This window comes from Somniosus microcephalus, chromosome 27 (assembly GCF_052327205.1).
Source record: "Somniosus microcephalus isolate GS21.2 chromosome 27, FLI_Smic_1.0, whole genome shotgun sequence".
NCBI lineage: Eukaryota > Metazoa > Chordata > Chondrichthyes > Squaliformes > Somniosidae > Somniosus > Somniosus microcephalus.
The window spans coordinates 5,478,486-5,493,226 of NC_141013.1; the positions used below are offsets into that span (position 1 = coordinate 5,478,486).

Here is a 14,741-nt window from a genome sequence, read left to right on the forward strand (position 1 = left end):
TGGTTCCCTTAGTATCCAAACATCCAGCAATCTCCCTCTTGAATATACTCAATGACTGAGCATCCACGGCCCTCTGGGGTAGAGAATTCCAAGGATTCACCACCCTCTAAGTGAAAAAATTTCTCCTCATCTCGGTCCTAAATGCTTTGGGGGTTTGATGGAATTGCGAGATTTTCTGTGGGTGAAGACAGGTGCCTTGGCATTGAGTAGCCTGGATCAATGTGTGGACCCAGTCGCTTTTGTTAAGAAAACCCAAGAGGACTGATGTATGAGGTGATTACAAGGCACTCATCTCCTCTAGGAGTCCAAATACGTTCTAAAGTGCTCATATTTTGCTGCCAGTAAACCTCTTCATTCAACCCTCCTTGTAATGGCTGCAGAATTGATTCTCAGTCTCCAAAATTCTCTGTTAGATGACACTTATCATTTGACTACTCTGCCCCCTCGCTTTTAGATTACAGCCTCATACTCGCTGCCAGATATCCGCTAGTTTCTGTGCATTCATTTCAATGAGTGTAGATCAAGCCATGCACTGTACCTCTCGTATGTCACAATGCGTTGTATGACTTTGTTTTCAAATGTCCCACTGACGGCACAAATACAACAGCAAAATACTGCGGATGCTGGAAATCTGAAACAACAACAGAAAATGCTGGAAACACTCAGCAGGTCAGGCAGCATCGTGGAGAGAGAGAAACAGAGTTAAATGTTTCAGGTCGATGACTGTTCATCAGACGAAGAAGGGGTCATCGACCTGAAACGTTTGACTCTGTTTCTCTCTCTCTCTCTCCACAGATGCTGCCTAACCTGCTGAGTGTTTCCGGCATTTTCTGTTGCTGTTCCCGCTGAGAGCTATTGGCCCAGAAATTCGGGTCCCGGGCTTCCCGCGGGTGTAAGCCCCCGACCTGCACTTACCTAGCGCGCCGGCCGTTTAGCTGTGGGCTCCCGTGGAATTCCGATCCTGGGCGTGCTCCAACTGCCGGCGCGCAGTGCTTGCGTATCCCAGGGGCGCAGTTAGTTCAATGTGGGCCATGGGGAGCCAATCGGAGCAGGGAATGCTCCATTCATAAGTTTGACAGGAAGAGCTGTCAAAACTTATAAATACCTGTACTACGGGCCCCAAAACATCACTAAATCTTCAAATGCATTTTTAAAAAAATCAAATTTTTTAAATAAACTATAAATTACATGAAATAACTATTTTAAACAATTTAAATTTTTGAAAAAAATAATTTTATTTTCTAACGGGGCTAAAAATAAACTTACCTTTCTTTAAAGTATTTATAAAAATAATAAACCTGTGGAAAAAATGTTTTAATTTTAATTAATTCACCACTTGCCTTGTAAAAAGCAGGCCTTACGACTGCTTTTTAAATGTCTAACTTCTGGAGACTTACCCTCCCGGGAAAACCTGCAAAACAAAACGTAAGTTCGATGCGCACGCACTGCCTCTCCTGCGCACGCGTTCGAACTCTGAACCCCTTCTTTCAGGGGAATGGAAGTGCCGGTTTCTCGCACATGCGTGGTGCATGCAGGAAACCGGCACTTCCATTGGGCTTACGGGTGAGTACCCCGTGCGTACTCACCCGTGGAGACCCGAATTTCTGGGCCATTGGCTCACTTTTTTCTTTTAGAAGAAGCGAGGAGATTTTCATGCACTGTACTGGCGTAGAGATCGTTTAATCTAATCGGATGCTTTTTTGAAGTTTTGCCAAGTTTTCACCGTCACCTTTTCCCTTCTCTGTAGGATGCTGACAGGCAACACCGAGAGGTCATTGCAATTTATCGAACACACTTGCTCAATGCTGCACAGGTAGGTTGAATGCACAGCACGGTGGCATAGTGGTTAGCACTGTTGCCTCACAGCGCCAGGGACCCGGGTTCGAATCCGGCCTCGGGTGACTGTCTGTGTGGAGTTTGCACATTCTCCCTGTGTTTGCGTGGGTTTCCTCCGGGTGCTCCGGTTTCCTCCCACAGTCCAAAGATGTGCGGGTTAGGTTGATTGGCTATGATAAATTGACCCTTAGTGTTAGGGGGATTAAATACGTGGGGTTACGGGGATAGGGTGGGGATATGTGTTGGTGTAGGGGTTACGGGGATCGGGTGGGATATGTGTCGGTGCAGGCTCGATGGGCCGAAATGGCCTCTATCTGCACTGTGGGGTTTCTGTGTTCTGTGTTCTGTGAATAACACTGCTGTGCGAGAAACTGCATGAAAGCAATTGCCAGTAATCCAGACGAATGAGCTGATCAGTTATTTTTGTTCAACCTTGTCTCTGGAGCGCTTCCAACTGTATGAAAAGATTCACAACCTGTTGGGAGATGATTCAGTGACGTTTTTCAGCCGGGTCGATGAATGTCATTGCCAACAGTTAATCCATTCAATAAACGCCGTTTATACAGCTCGCGTCCCATTAATGTTCAACTGAAGCAAAGATTTACCAGGTTGGCTCACGCCATTGGTCATGTGCGGTTTTCTCTGATCGGTTTTCTCCACACGTGCAGTTGAGCTCCAGGGTAAGATGCTGGCGCTCGTCATGCGCATCAGTTGAGATATACGATGAGGCATTCCAGCTTCTTAATGCAAACTGATGAGCATGGGGAAACATAGATGATAGGAGCAGGAGGAGGCCATTTGGCCCCTCGAGCCTGCTCCGCCATTCAATGCGATCATGGCTGATCATCCAAATTCAGTACCCTGTCCCTGCCTTCTCCCCATATCCCTTGATCCCTATAGAAACAAAGGATTATGTCTCCTGACTCTGTTTTATCTTGTGCCTTAACACATGCCAGATGAAACGAGGAAGTTGTGCTTAAACCTTTATAAATCACTGGTTGGGTCTTGGTTGGGGTTTTACGTCCAATTCTGGGCCAATTAGGGATGGACAATAAATGCTGGCCTTGCCAGCGACGCCCACTTCCCATAAGCGAATTTTTTAAAAACCAACACTTTTTAGGAAAGATGTCAAAGCCTTGAAGAGGGTGCAGAGGAGATGTACTAGAATGGTACCAGGGATGAGGGACTTCAGTTATGTGGAGAGACTGGAGAAGCTGGGATTGTTCTCCTTAGGGCAGAGAAGGTTAAGGAGGGATTTAATAGAGGCGTTCATAATTTATGAGGCAGTTTTGATAGCGTAGATAGGGCGAAACTTTTTCCACTAGTGGGTGGGTCGGTAACCAGAGGACACAGATTTAAGATAATTGGCCAAACAACGAGAGGGGAGATGATCGTGGTTTTACGCAGCAGGCTATGATGATCTGGCATGCGCTGCCTGAAAGGGCGGTGGAAGCAGGTTCAATAGTAACATTCAAAAGAGAATTGGATAAAATTTGCAGGGCTATGGGGGGAATGGGATTAATTGGGAGAGCTCTACCAAGGAGCCGGCACAGACATGATGGGCCGAATGGCCTCCTTCTGTGCTGTATCATTCTATGAATGTTTTCTCCTGCTTATGAATGTGCCTGTTCTTTTCCTCAAGAAAATAACTTATGCGGGAGAGAAAAAGTTTTAACCATTTTTCCAATCTTGTTCGCAGGGTCACATGGATGAAGATGTACAAGCTGCCTTGCTGCAGATTATTCGGATGCGGCAAGAATTTGTGTGCTAGCAGAATTCCGGAGGCCAAATATTTACTATTGCTGTGTTAAAGGCTGTAACCAGACCACTCGAAGCTTTGCTGTAGCATTTATCCCAATGGCCTAAATTCTTCATCTGTGTTTATTTCCCCCCCCCTTAAATGTACAAAAAAAAAACCTATGTAAAGCCATTTTCAGTTCACATCTACCTACTTATTAACAATTCCAGGGATTCGTTGAAAAATGAAAGTGTAAGGAGTTCAGCTTCTTGGAATGTTACGAAATAAATGCCGCAGACCACCGTACAGTTGCCATCTGATGCCACCTGTCGGAAGTGCATACTTCTCTATTGTCACTCATCTCCTGCCCCAAACTTGAGACCTCCCTGACCACCTGGGAAATCTGTAACTACAAAGATAATGCTTGTCACCCCCAAGTTAAGGTGTGGTGATTCAGTATGTTACTGGATTAGGATTTGATGATATGACATTTACAGAACTGGCATATGAAAAGTCACTGCGAAACCCAACAGCCAATGCAAGAATGCTTTCTTTTTTTTTAAAAACCGAGAAAATAATGCTTTTTGCCCGTTAGCTGGGCTCCTGGGATTCAATGAGTTTCGAATCTCCAAGAAGAATTCCACACTTGCAACAAATTTAAGAACTGGTGTGTTTATTTTTTACTCCCAGCAGCAAAGATGCCGCGAGAATGCACTTGCTGTGGTTTTGCGAGCCACCAGCGGTGGACACGTGCCTGCGTGTTTTGGTGCTCGGCCGTGCATACCGACCCCTTGACATCCGGGGCAGAGTGCGGACAGATGTGGTTGCCACCTGCCATGCCTTTTGCGAATTGGCTGTCTGGAAATTTTTAGCTTGCTTTTCAAAAAAGCCATTTATTTCCCCATTCCTGTGGTCCGGTGATGTGGAGACGATCGCTGAGCAAAGGAACCGCCCGAGCTTGACATGTCCGTCGGAGACGATAAAGAGAAAAGCTGGTTAATGTTCAAGGTGTGCATGTGCATCCTTGGGCAGAGCCTTCTGATGAAGAACCTGAAAGCTCGCTTTTCTCTCTTTCATCTGCTGACGAGCAGGCTGTATATCTCCAGCATTTTCTGTTCTTCGTTCCAACATTTGCCGTTTTTATTTTTATTTTTTTAAATCAAAAACCTGAGCTCTGATTTCCCCCGCCCTCTTCATGATCTGACTCGCTTCTCTTGCCCGCTCTGTGTGATCGGAATCTCGACAGCGTGGCGGTTCTGCAGTGGCCCCAGTAATGTCCCTGTCCCTTGGTGCGGCGGGACCATTGATTGCGGCTCCCGCTGCGCGCACGCGGCCACGCGTTTGTGTCGAGGCTCGTGATCATTGACCCAAAGGCCATTGCTGTTGGAATGGGGTTCTCTTTCAAATGATGTACCCCAAAATTAATTCAATTGCTGGAGATTTAGAATATTTTTGTCCTGCTGAATCCCAGGGACTCTGGGATAACTTGGAAGCAGAGAATGGAAAAAGATTGTTTATTCCAACAATCTGTGGACTTGACACTGAAAAATCTGGTGGTTTCCATTCCAGCATTTTACTATTTTTTTTTCCTTTAAAAAGGCCTTGACATGATGTTGTGCCACCATTAGTGCATCCATATCCAAAGCATTATTATGAAATTCCTTCTATATTAACAGGGAGGGGTAACCCATTTAAAATTAAAGGGTTAATAATGTTGCCATTAAAATGGCCCGACAAAGCAATTTCAAAATGAACGCATTGAGCGTTCCTACAGCAACGCTCACATGGTGTAATTTCAGTGCCTACTTGTAATTCCAGATTGAAGCCAACTGCAGTGTAGAGTTTTCTCGATAGCGTTACTTGGCTGGCCAAGTCTGTGTTTTAATTTAACTAAGTTAACCAGAGTGCTTTTCTTTTTGCAACAAACTAATGTAGTTTGTAGGTTTGCATCAGGTTCCTGCTGTACTTTGTTACCTCTCGATGCAGTTGAAAGAGCTATTTTTTTTCCCAGTAGATCCTTTATAGAACGGAGTCACAGTGGTATTTCTCAGCTGGACTGGCCTACGCTGTTGTTTTTGTTACTGAATAAGCTTCTGTCTAATTTTTGACAGCAATACATCATTTTATTCCTCGTCCACACCAAATGGTTATCAATTTATATTGTGACTGCAACGACCGTTATGTGAATGAATATCATTTATCTAATTATAGACCTCACTGTTTATATGATAGTTGAATCTCTTCTTTGACCCTCATTATAATGCCCTCCTCTCTGACCCCTCCACCTCAGTCGCGATACGCGCTACCATTATAATCAGTAACGGGACTGAAAGCTGTGCTGGAAACCCCTGGTGTGAAGGGAGTTATCAGTTTGTAATGGGGAAAAAAAACGTTTGCCCATTTAAAAAAAAAAAAAAAAATGGTGTTTACAGAGATTTACAGACTTGTGTGAAGCTGGTGACTAATGCGCTTTGCCATCGATGATGACCTTTGTTAATTAGGTGTCCAAATTGATCTATAGGCACCTGAACACCTGGCCCAAAATGACAGTAAATCCAAATATTAACCGGATAAAACAAACGTTATTTAAAATCCATCTGTTTTTCTTCCCACTTTCGATGATTCTTAACTTTCACACGGCATTTCCAGACCAAGATAGCGGCCAGGCAGTCTGTTGTCTGCTCTCCTGCACCGATCCTTTTGTTATTTTTGTTAACTAAAGGTATTAAGGGATATGGGTCAAGTTAGGCCACAGATCAGCCATGATCTCATTGAATGGCAGAACAGGCTCGAGGGGCTGAATGGTCTCCTGTTCCCTGTGATCCTCTGTAATCACCCACTTAAGGGGTGCCTGATGGTTCTGTGGGTAAACATGACCTTTTTGTTTTTTTCTTTGCCCCCTCCCTCCCTCCCTCCCTCATCTTCACCTGTGGTTGGCACCTCATGTTACGGTGTGTCCCCCTGATGAAATTTGAAATTTACCTGCTAACCTGGTTTAATGCTGTGGTACATTAATATCCTGTGGGCACCAGACCATCTTGGATCTGCTTTTGTTGGGCAGCGGGAGTTGGAGGGGTTTCCAGCAAGGTTAGGAATGCAGGAATTGCTAGACGAAGAAAGACCAACTGGTTTGCCTCCTCCCAACCTGGCAGTCACGTGACGTGATGTGACTGATCACAGCGATCAATCTCTATCAATGAGTCTACAACAGACCCAGACACGAGGTGAGGAAAACCCCCAGTGGTGGAGAGCTTTGGGAACCAGAGGTCCAGAGTCACCTGTTCCTCCTGAGCACGCTGCACTCCCCACACGCTATGTCTCAAATTACTTGTAGACTGGATCCCCAAATATTATTTTCTGAAAGAAATCTGTCCAATTTGAATTTGAATGAATCGATACCAACAGCTCCCACCGTCTCCCTAGGGAGTCTGTTCCATAGATTGACTGCTCGCTCACTGAAATAATGTTTCTGCAGATTCATTTTGAATTTATCTTCTTCCCACCACCATCCCAGCTTTTCAGTTATTGAACCATGTATCTGCGGAAATTTATCCCACGCGCTAAATTGGTTAATGCTTGGGGGAGTTTGAGGGTGAAAAATGTTCCTGTTGCTTCAAGGAAGAGGATTAGCTTGTTGTGCAGATCTCGGTTAAGCTAGTAATGTCCGTTATCGGCACAATTCAGGGGTACGGTAGCACAGTGGTTATGTTACTGGACCAGTAATCCAGAGGCCCTGGACTAATTATCCGGAGCCGCAAGTTCAAATCCCACCACGGCAGCTGGGCAATTTAAATCCAGTTAATTACATAAATCTGGAATGCAAAGCTAGTTTCGGTAATGGTGACCATAAAACTGTCAGATTGTCATTAAAAACCCATCTGGTTCACTAATGTCCTTTTAGTGAAGGAAATCTGCCACCCTTACCCGGTCTGGCTTATATGTGACTCCAGACCCACAGCAATGTGGTTGATTCTGAAATGGCCTAGCGAGACACTCAGTTGTATAAGGCTGCTCACCACCACCTTCTCGAGGACAATTAGGGATGGGCAATAAATGCCGGCCTTGCCAGCGATGCCCACTTCCCATGAATGAATTAAAAAAAAAATTCCTTCTGTCTTACGTGGAGGTGAAGGTGTTGATACACTTGTACAAGAGGAACAAAAGCCTTTTGTATCTGTAAATATATACAAACTTGCAGTGAATAGATTTCACAGCTTTAACAGAAGTGTTCAGGCTTTCAACTTTACTCTATAATTGCACCATTTGAATTAACAAAAGATGTTTTATTAACAGCCAAGGTGGAGAGTGATTATATGCACAACAGGATTTTGACCTTTGAAGTACTTGGTTTTAAATCTTGCTGTTATTATGCAACGTGCGCACAATCCTGTGGAGTTTAGCAATTCTAATGCTGTGCCTTAACTAAAGCTTTTAAATATTCATGCTTTTCCAAACGGTTTGAGTAGTCGCACATGAGATTTCAAGCAGAATCATTCATCTTCCAGTTAAAGTTTAAAATTGCAACGTACATCAGCATTGTAAAAATACGCGGAATTAAGGCAGAGACACTGAATATCTGTGTGCCTGATATGAGGGATATCAACACTGGGGGGACTGAACACCGTTCAATGGGTATATCTGCGCTACTATTCTGCCCTCTTGAGCATCCCTGATTATAATCGCTCCACCATTGGTGGCCGTGCCTTCTGTTGCCTGGGCCCTAAGCTCTGGAATTCCCTGCCTAAACCTCTCCGCCTCTCTACCTCTCTCTCCTCCTTTAAGATGATCCTTAAAACCTACCTCTCTGACCAAGCTTTTGGTCACCTGCCCTACTATCTCCTTATGTGGCTTGGTGTCAATTTTTTTGTCTTAAAATACTCCTGTGCAGCGCCTTGGGACATTTTACTACGTTAAAGGTGCTATATAAATACAAGTTGTTGTTGTATGATAGAGGAAGACCATTAAACTCATTCAGATAGAACCTACAGATCACAACTCCCAGTTGTTGCCTCAATAATTCTAGGGCTTCAACCTCCGTCACTTTACCCAGGTGTCCATTCAGTTGCTGATTCCTTGTGTAAAGAACTTGCTGGCATCAATCCCGTCCTCCCATTATTGGGATCAAACACTCCTAGGGTCACCTGCACTGCCTCAACAATGTGTCTTAACCGCAACTTGAGAAGCACCTGTGTTGATGTTTCCGTTCCTCGTGGCATGAAGGTCACGCGACCACCTCCGAATGAGCCTTGAATTCAGCGCCAATTTATGATCAAGTTATGGGCGGGTTTGAGCGGCAGACGTGTGCACAACTAGGAACTAAGGATCTACAAGTCATTTCACACCGAATCCGCGCAGCAGTGGGAGAGAATGTGGGTGTTTAGCCAACCAACTCGCACTGGATTCATCCGAGGCCAGGCACAGTAAAACACCTGGCATCACATTACATGGAATTTACAGCACAGAAACAGGCCATTCAGCCCAAAAGGTCTATGCTGATGTTCATGCTCCACACACCCCCTACTTCATCTCGCCCTCCCCCATGTTTCACATTTTCAGAGCTTTTTTCTCGCTCTCATTTTCTTTGTAACAGGTTACCACCGCTGTTGAGCGAAAGGACAAGTAACTTCCCACTAATTTCGTAGAGTAATTTTTAGGCTCTAGTTTTGGAGACTCTCTGATGCATTGTCATTGCCCCCAGCACACTCCCTCTTGTCCTCTTCCCCCCTGCCCAACCCCAAAATAAAGATTGTTCAGCAGAACCGCGCTAACTTTGTGCACTGTTCACATCACAGATACCCCACAGTGCAGATAGAGGCCATTTCGGCTCATTGAGCCTGCACCGACACATATCCCACCCGATCCCCGTAACCCCTACACCAACACATATCCCACCCTATCTCCGTAACCCCACGTATTTAGTCCCCCTAACACTAAGGGTCAATTTATCATAGCCAATCAACCTAACCCGCACATCTTTGGACTGTGGGAGGAAACCGGAGCACCCGGAGAAAACCCACGCAAACACGGGGTGATTGTCTGTGTGGAGTTTGCACAGTCACCCGAGGCCGGATTCGAACCCGGGTCCCTGGCGCTGTGAGGCAACAGTGCTAACCACTATGCCACCGTGCCACTATGTTGCCCTGCCTTTTTTTGCTGTAAGATTGTCGAACTTATTAAAAAGGGTTGCTAAGTTGGGGTGAGGAATTTTTTGGAATGGTTTAGTCCTGCCAGCGATGCCATCCCAGCTCTGAACGGCTGCTCCAGGAGACCAGTGGAGCAGGCTCGAGGGGCCGTATGGCCTACTGCTCTTAATTCTCATGTTCTTATGACTGTACCATAGAATGTGGTCGCTCGATCTCATGTTTTTTTAGCAGTTTTTCTTAAAGCTGAACCCTTGTCCTCCGTTTTACACCATTTATTAATCTTTTGAAGTTCAGCCCAATGGGGGGGATCTTGCTAAGATCCTCGGTCATTTAGCAATGCCCCCTTAAATACCCCAGTGATCGGTTATCATTCTAGCACGTCTTTCGGATGAGACGTTAAACCGAGGCACTGTCTGCGTATAAGATCCCACGGCACTATTCCAAAGAAGGAGACTTCTTCCCCGATGTCCTGGCCAATATTTATCCCTCAATCAACATCACTTAAAAGAAAATTATCTAATCATTATCACGTTGCTGTTTGTGGGATCTTGCTGTGCGAAAACTGGCTGCCACGTTTCCTGCATTACAACAGCGACTACACTTCCAAAAGCACTTCATTGGCCGTAAAGCGCTTTGGAGATTCCTGAGGATGTGAAAGGCGCTTTATAAATGCAAGTCTTTAAGTCTTAAGTTCTTATTTTGCCCCACTCACATTTGCTTAATATTAGCTGTGCATTGTACTCTTACAGTCATCGATTTGTTTTGGATGCAATTTATTGTTGACTTGTTGCATAAACAAATCTAGTAACTCGTGTCCCTGCGGTGTCCTTGAAGTAAGGAGTGGTGAGAGAAAGGGAGGGAGAATGTTGAATGGCGAGTTCTGAACAGCAAAAAAAGAGAGAAATTCGACTGCATGCTGTGCCCTTTCTGGTGGAAAGGCTGTGTCGCACCAGTGTAAGTGTCCCCGTCACTCGAGCCTCTCTGCTACTGGCAAAGTAATAACTGGAATTACAAACACATTAACTGTTCCTCTTGCATTAGAACCGTGTTCAATTATTAATGTAATTTTCAGCCCTTTTGTACCGAAAGGTTACACGGCACCAAATTAAAAGCAAGCAGATGACTCTCAATTTTAAAAATAAGTGTTGCTTTGCTCAAATTAGATGCTTGCTGTATAAAGAAAGGCAGGCTTGTGTTTACAGAACACCTTTCGCCACCGCAAAGTAGAAAGACTTGCATTTCTATAGCGCCTTTCACGACCACCCAACGTCCCAAAGTGCTTTACAGCCAATGAAGCACTTTTTTGAAGTGTAGTCACTGTTGTAATGTGGGAAACGCCGCAGACAATTTGGGCACAGCAAGCTCCCACAAACAGCAATGTGATAATGACCAGATACTGTAATCTGTTTGTGATGTTGGTTGAGGGATAAATATTGGCCCCAGGACACCGGGGAGAACTCCCCTGCTCTTCTTCGAAATAGTGCTGCGGGATCTTTTACATTCACCTGAGAGAGCAGACGGGGCCTCGGTTTAACGTCTCATCCGAAAGACGTCACCGCCGACAGTGCAGCACTCCCTCAGCACTCCACTGGGAGCCTTGAATTTGTGCTCAAGTCTCTGGAGTGGGGACTTGAACCCACAACTTTCTGACTCCGAGGCGAGGATGCTACCCACTGAGCCACAGCTGACATAAGAGACAAAGTGCTTCTCATAACAAGAACTCCCGACCTGGAAGTCTCTACTCCAATTGGATATCTGAACGGACTCTACTGTATCAATGTGGCAGGACCGCCCCACACCAGCTATCGACGGCCTGTGAGTGAGGTGGCCTGAATCTGCTGTTGTGTTTACACTTGTGCCCGCAAGATTGGAATGAGACTGTGGAAACTCATTTCATGTAGGGACCCTTGTGGCACGGGAGCCATTCATCTGGTCAGTCGGGTCCGAGAGGTGACCGATCAGTCAGAAATCAACACTTGCCACCCAGTCCCCCAAACGCTGCGAAAATTTCACTTGGCATCTTCAGTACATTTGTGAGATTAGTGTAATGTCTGTTTTACATTATAACAGTGACCACACTTCAAAAGTACTTCATTGGCTGTAAAGCGCTTTGGGACGTCCTGGGGTCGTGAAAAGTGCTGTATAAATGCAAGTCTTTTACTGGAGTACTGTGTGCAGTTTTGGTCTCCTTACCTAAGAAAGGATATACTTGCCCCAGAGGGAGTGCAGCGAAGGTTCACCAGACTGATTCCTGGGATGGCAGGACTGTCGTATGAGGAGAGATTGGGTCGACTAGGCCTGTATTCACTGGAGTTTAGGAGAGGGGATCTCATTGAAAGGTATAAAATTCTGACAGGGCTAGACAGACTGGACGCAGGGAGGATGTTTTCCCTGACTGGGGGGCCTAGAATGAGGGGTCACAGTCTCAGGATACGGGGTAGGACATTTCGGACTGAGATGAGAAGTTTCTTCACTCAGAGGGTGGTGAACCTGTGGAATTCTCTACCACAGAAGGCTGTGGAGGCCAAGTCACTGAATATAGTTAAGAAGGAGATAGATAGATTTCTAGACACAAAAGGCATCAAGGGGTAAGGGGAGAGAGCGGGAATATGGTATTGAGATAGAGGATCAGCCCTGATCAGATTGAATGGCGGAGCAGGCTCGAGGGGCCAAATGGCCGACTCCTGCTCCTATTTTTCTATGTTTGTATGTAAACACAAACATGGAAGCTGAGCCAAAGGAGGAGATATTAGGGGTGACCACAATCTCAGTCAGTGAGCTGGATTTTAAGGAGGGTCCTGAAGGAGGAGAGCAGGGTGCAGGGGCTGAGGGAGGGAATTCCAGAGTGTGGAGTCTAGACGGCTGAAGGCACGGCCGCCAATGGCGGGTCGCAGGAAGGGGGAAGCACAAAAGTCTGGAGTGCGGAATGGTGAGTTCTGGGACAGGGTTGTGGGGCTGGAGGAGGTTACAGAGATCGGGAGGGGGCGAGGATGTGGGGGGGGATTTAAAAATTGAGGATGAGAAATTTTTAATTTGAGGTTGCGGGGGTTGGGAGCCAATGTAGGTCAGCGAGGTGACGGGTGAGCGAGTTAGGGAGTCGTTCAGCGGAGTCTCGGCTGAGCTAAGGTTTACGGCGGGTGGGAGGCCGACCGGGAGAGCGTCGGAACAGCAGAGTCTGGAGGTGGGAAAGGCGGGGATGAGGGTTTCAGCAGCTGCATAAGCTGAGAAAGGGGGCGGAGGCGGGCAATGTTACGGAAGTCGAAGTAGGCAGTCTTGGGCCGAAACTCCACTCTGAGTCAATTAAGATGCTGAGATTGCGACCAGTCTGGTTGAACCAGAGCCGGGGGCCGGGGAGGAGGTGGAATCGATTGTGAGCGAACAAAGTTCTATTTTCCCTTTATATGCGACCTCGGGCTCCATGGTGCATCTAAGCAGTTTATGCAGTAAAAGTCTTGAATGTTTCCGTCTTCAGTGATTTGTCCACTATTAAGCCTAGCAACATTATGACAGAAATAAGGACTTGCATTTGTACAGCGCCTTTCACAACCTCCGGATGACCCAAAGTGCTTTACAGCCAATGAAGTACTTTTGAAGTGTAGTCGCTGTTGTAATGTGGGAAGCACAGCAGCCAATCTGCGCACAGCAAGCTCCCACAAACAGCAATGAAATAAATGACCAGATACTAGTCTAGAACTAAATACTAGTGTGGCACCAGTCTGTTAGTAAAGAGGGTCAAAAGCCAACTCGTGTTTGGGAACCTTAGGTGTATGACTGACTGTCCCTCGTTATATTAAAAAGCCAGTTTTACATAATTGTCTCCTTCCATCCTTTTTCTGGGTATAAGGTGTCAGCCGTGGCTCAGGGGGTAGTGCTGTCTCCTGAGTTAGAAAGTTGTGGGTTCAAGTCCCACTCCAGAGACTTGAGCACATAATGCGGGCTGACACTCCCAGTGCAGTGCTGAGGGAGTGCTGCACTGTCGGAGGTGCCGTCTTTCAGATGAGATGTTAAACCGAGGCCCCGTCTGCTCTCTCAGGTGGATGTAAAAGATCCCATGGCACTATTCGAAGAAGAGCAGGGGAGTTCTCCCCGGTGCCCTGGGCAATATTCATCCCTCAACCATCATCACTAAAACAGATTATCTGGCCATTATCACATTGCTGTTTGTGGGAGCTTGCTGTGCATAAATTGGCTGCCGCGTTTCCCACATTACAACAGTGACTACACTTCAAAAAATACTTCATTGGCTGTGAAGGGCTTTGGGATGTCCTGAGCGGGTGAAGGGTGCTATGGAAATCTTGTTTCTATCAAATGTAATATTCATCTTTCAGTCTCTAGAGGGAGTCCTTCACTTTTCAAGTATTGGACTGGTGTAACACTAGCACCCTCTGCTGGTAGAATCAATTAAAATTATTATTTTGTTCACTGACTGTAGAACTTCTCATTAATTGTTCAATATTTTGCTATATAGTTATAGAAGTAAGAAAGCCCTATTCAGCCTGCACCTCACAAACAACCTGACGACTCCCAGTGCTGCATAGACAGAGTGTCCACAGTGTCTGGTCTGCACTCAAGGCCTCCATAATCAGCACCTGTGCAGAGACGCTCGGTCACTCGACCAAGAAACGCCAAGACTGGTTCGACGAGAATGACCAGGAGATCCAGGAGCTAATAAGCCGCAAGCGCAAGGCATTCCTGATCTGGGAACAGCAACAGAACTCGAGAGCAAGAAAGCAGCTCTACAGACGCCTGAAGGCCAAAGTCCAACAAACAACTCGCGACCTAAAGAACAGGTGGTGGGTGGAGAAAGCGCAGGAGATCCAGCAGCTAGCCGACAACCACGACGTGCGTGGATTCTTTAGCGCAGTCAAGACCATCTACGGCCCAAGCACCCAAGGTCCTACCCCACTGCGGGCCAAAAACGGATAGGTACTCATCAAGGACAGAGAGGCAGTCAGTGCCCGCTGGAAGGAGTACTTCAAAGATCTCCTTAACCGAGACTCTGTCTTCAACGTGAGTGTCCTCAA

The 14,741-nt window shown here is 46.1% G+C and overlaps 1 protein-coding gene across 4 annotated transcripts in view; it reads left to right on the plus strand.

Moving 5' to 3' along the window:
* LOC147099934 (uveal autoantigen with coiled-coil domains and ankyrin repeats protein-like) overlaps nucleotides 1–5,798 on the plus strand; it is a 173,460-nt gene extending 167,662 nt beyond the window's left edge. For all 4 annotated transcript variants that reach the window (XM_085968409.1, XM_085968405.1, XM_085968408.1 and 1 more), the window contains 2 exons: nucleotides 1,748–1,813; nucleotides 3,536–5,798. In XM_085968409.1, the coding sequence (XP_085824535.1) occupies nucleotides 1,748–1,813; nucleotides 3,536–3,607 (138 nt within the window). In that variant the 3' untranslated portion in view covers nucleotides 3,608–5,798. The remainder of the gene's footprint in view (nucleotides 1–1,747; nucleotides 1,814–3,535) is intronic.
* The last annotated feature ends 8,943 nt before the right edge of the window (nucleotides 5,799–14,741 follow it).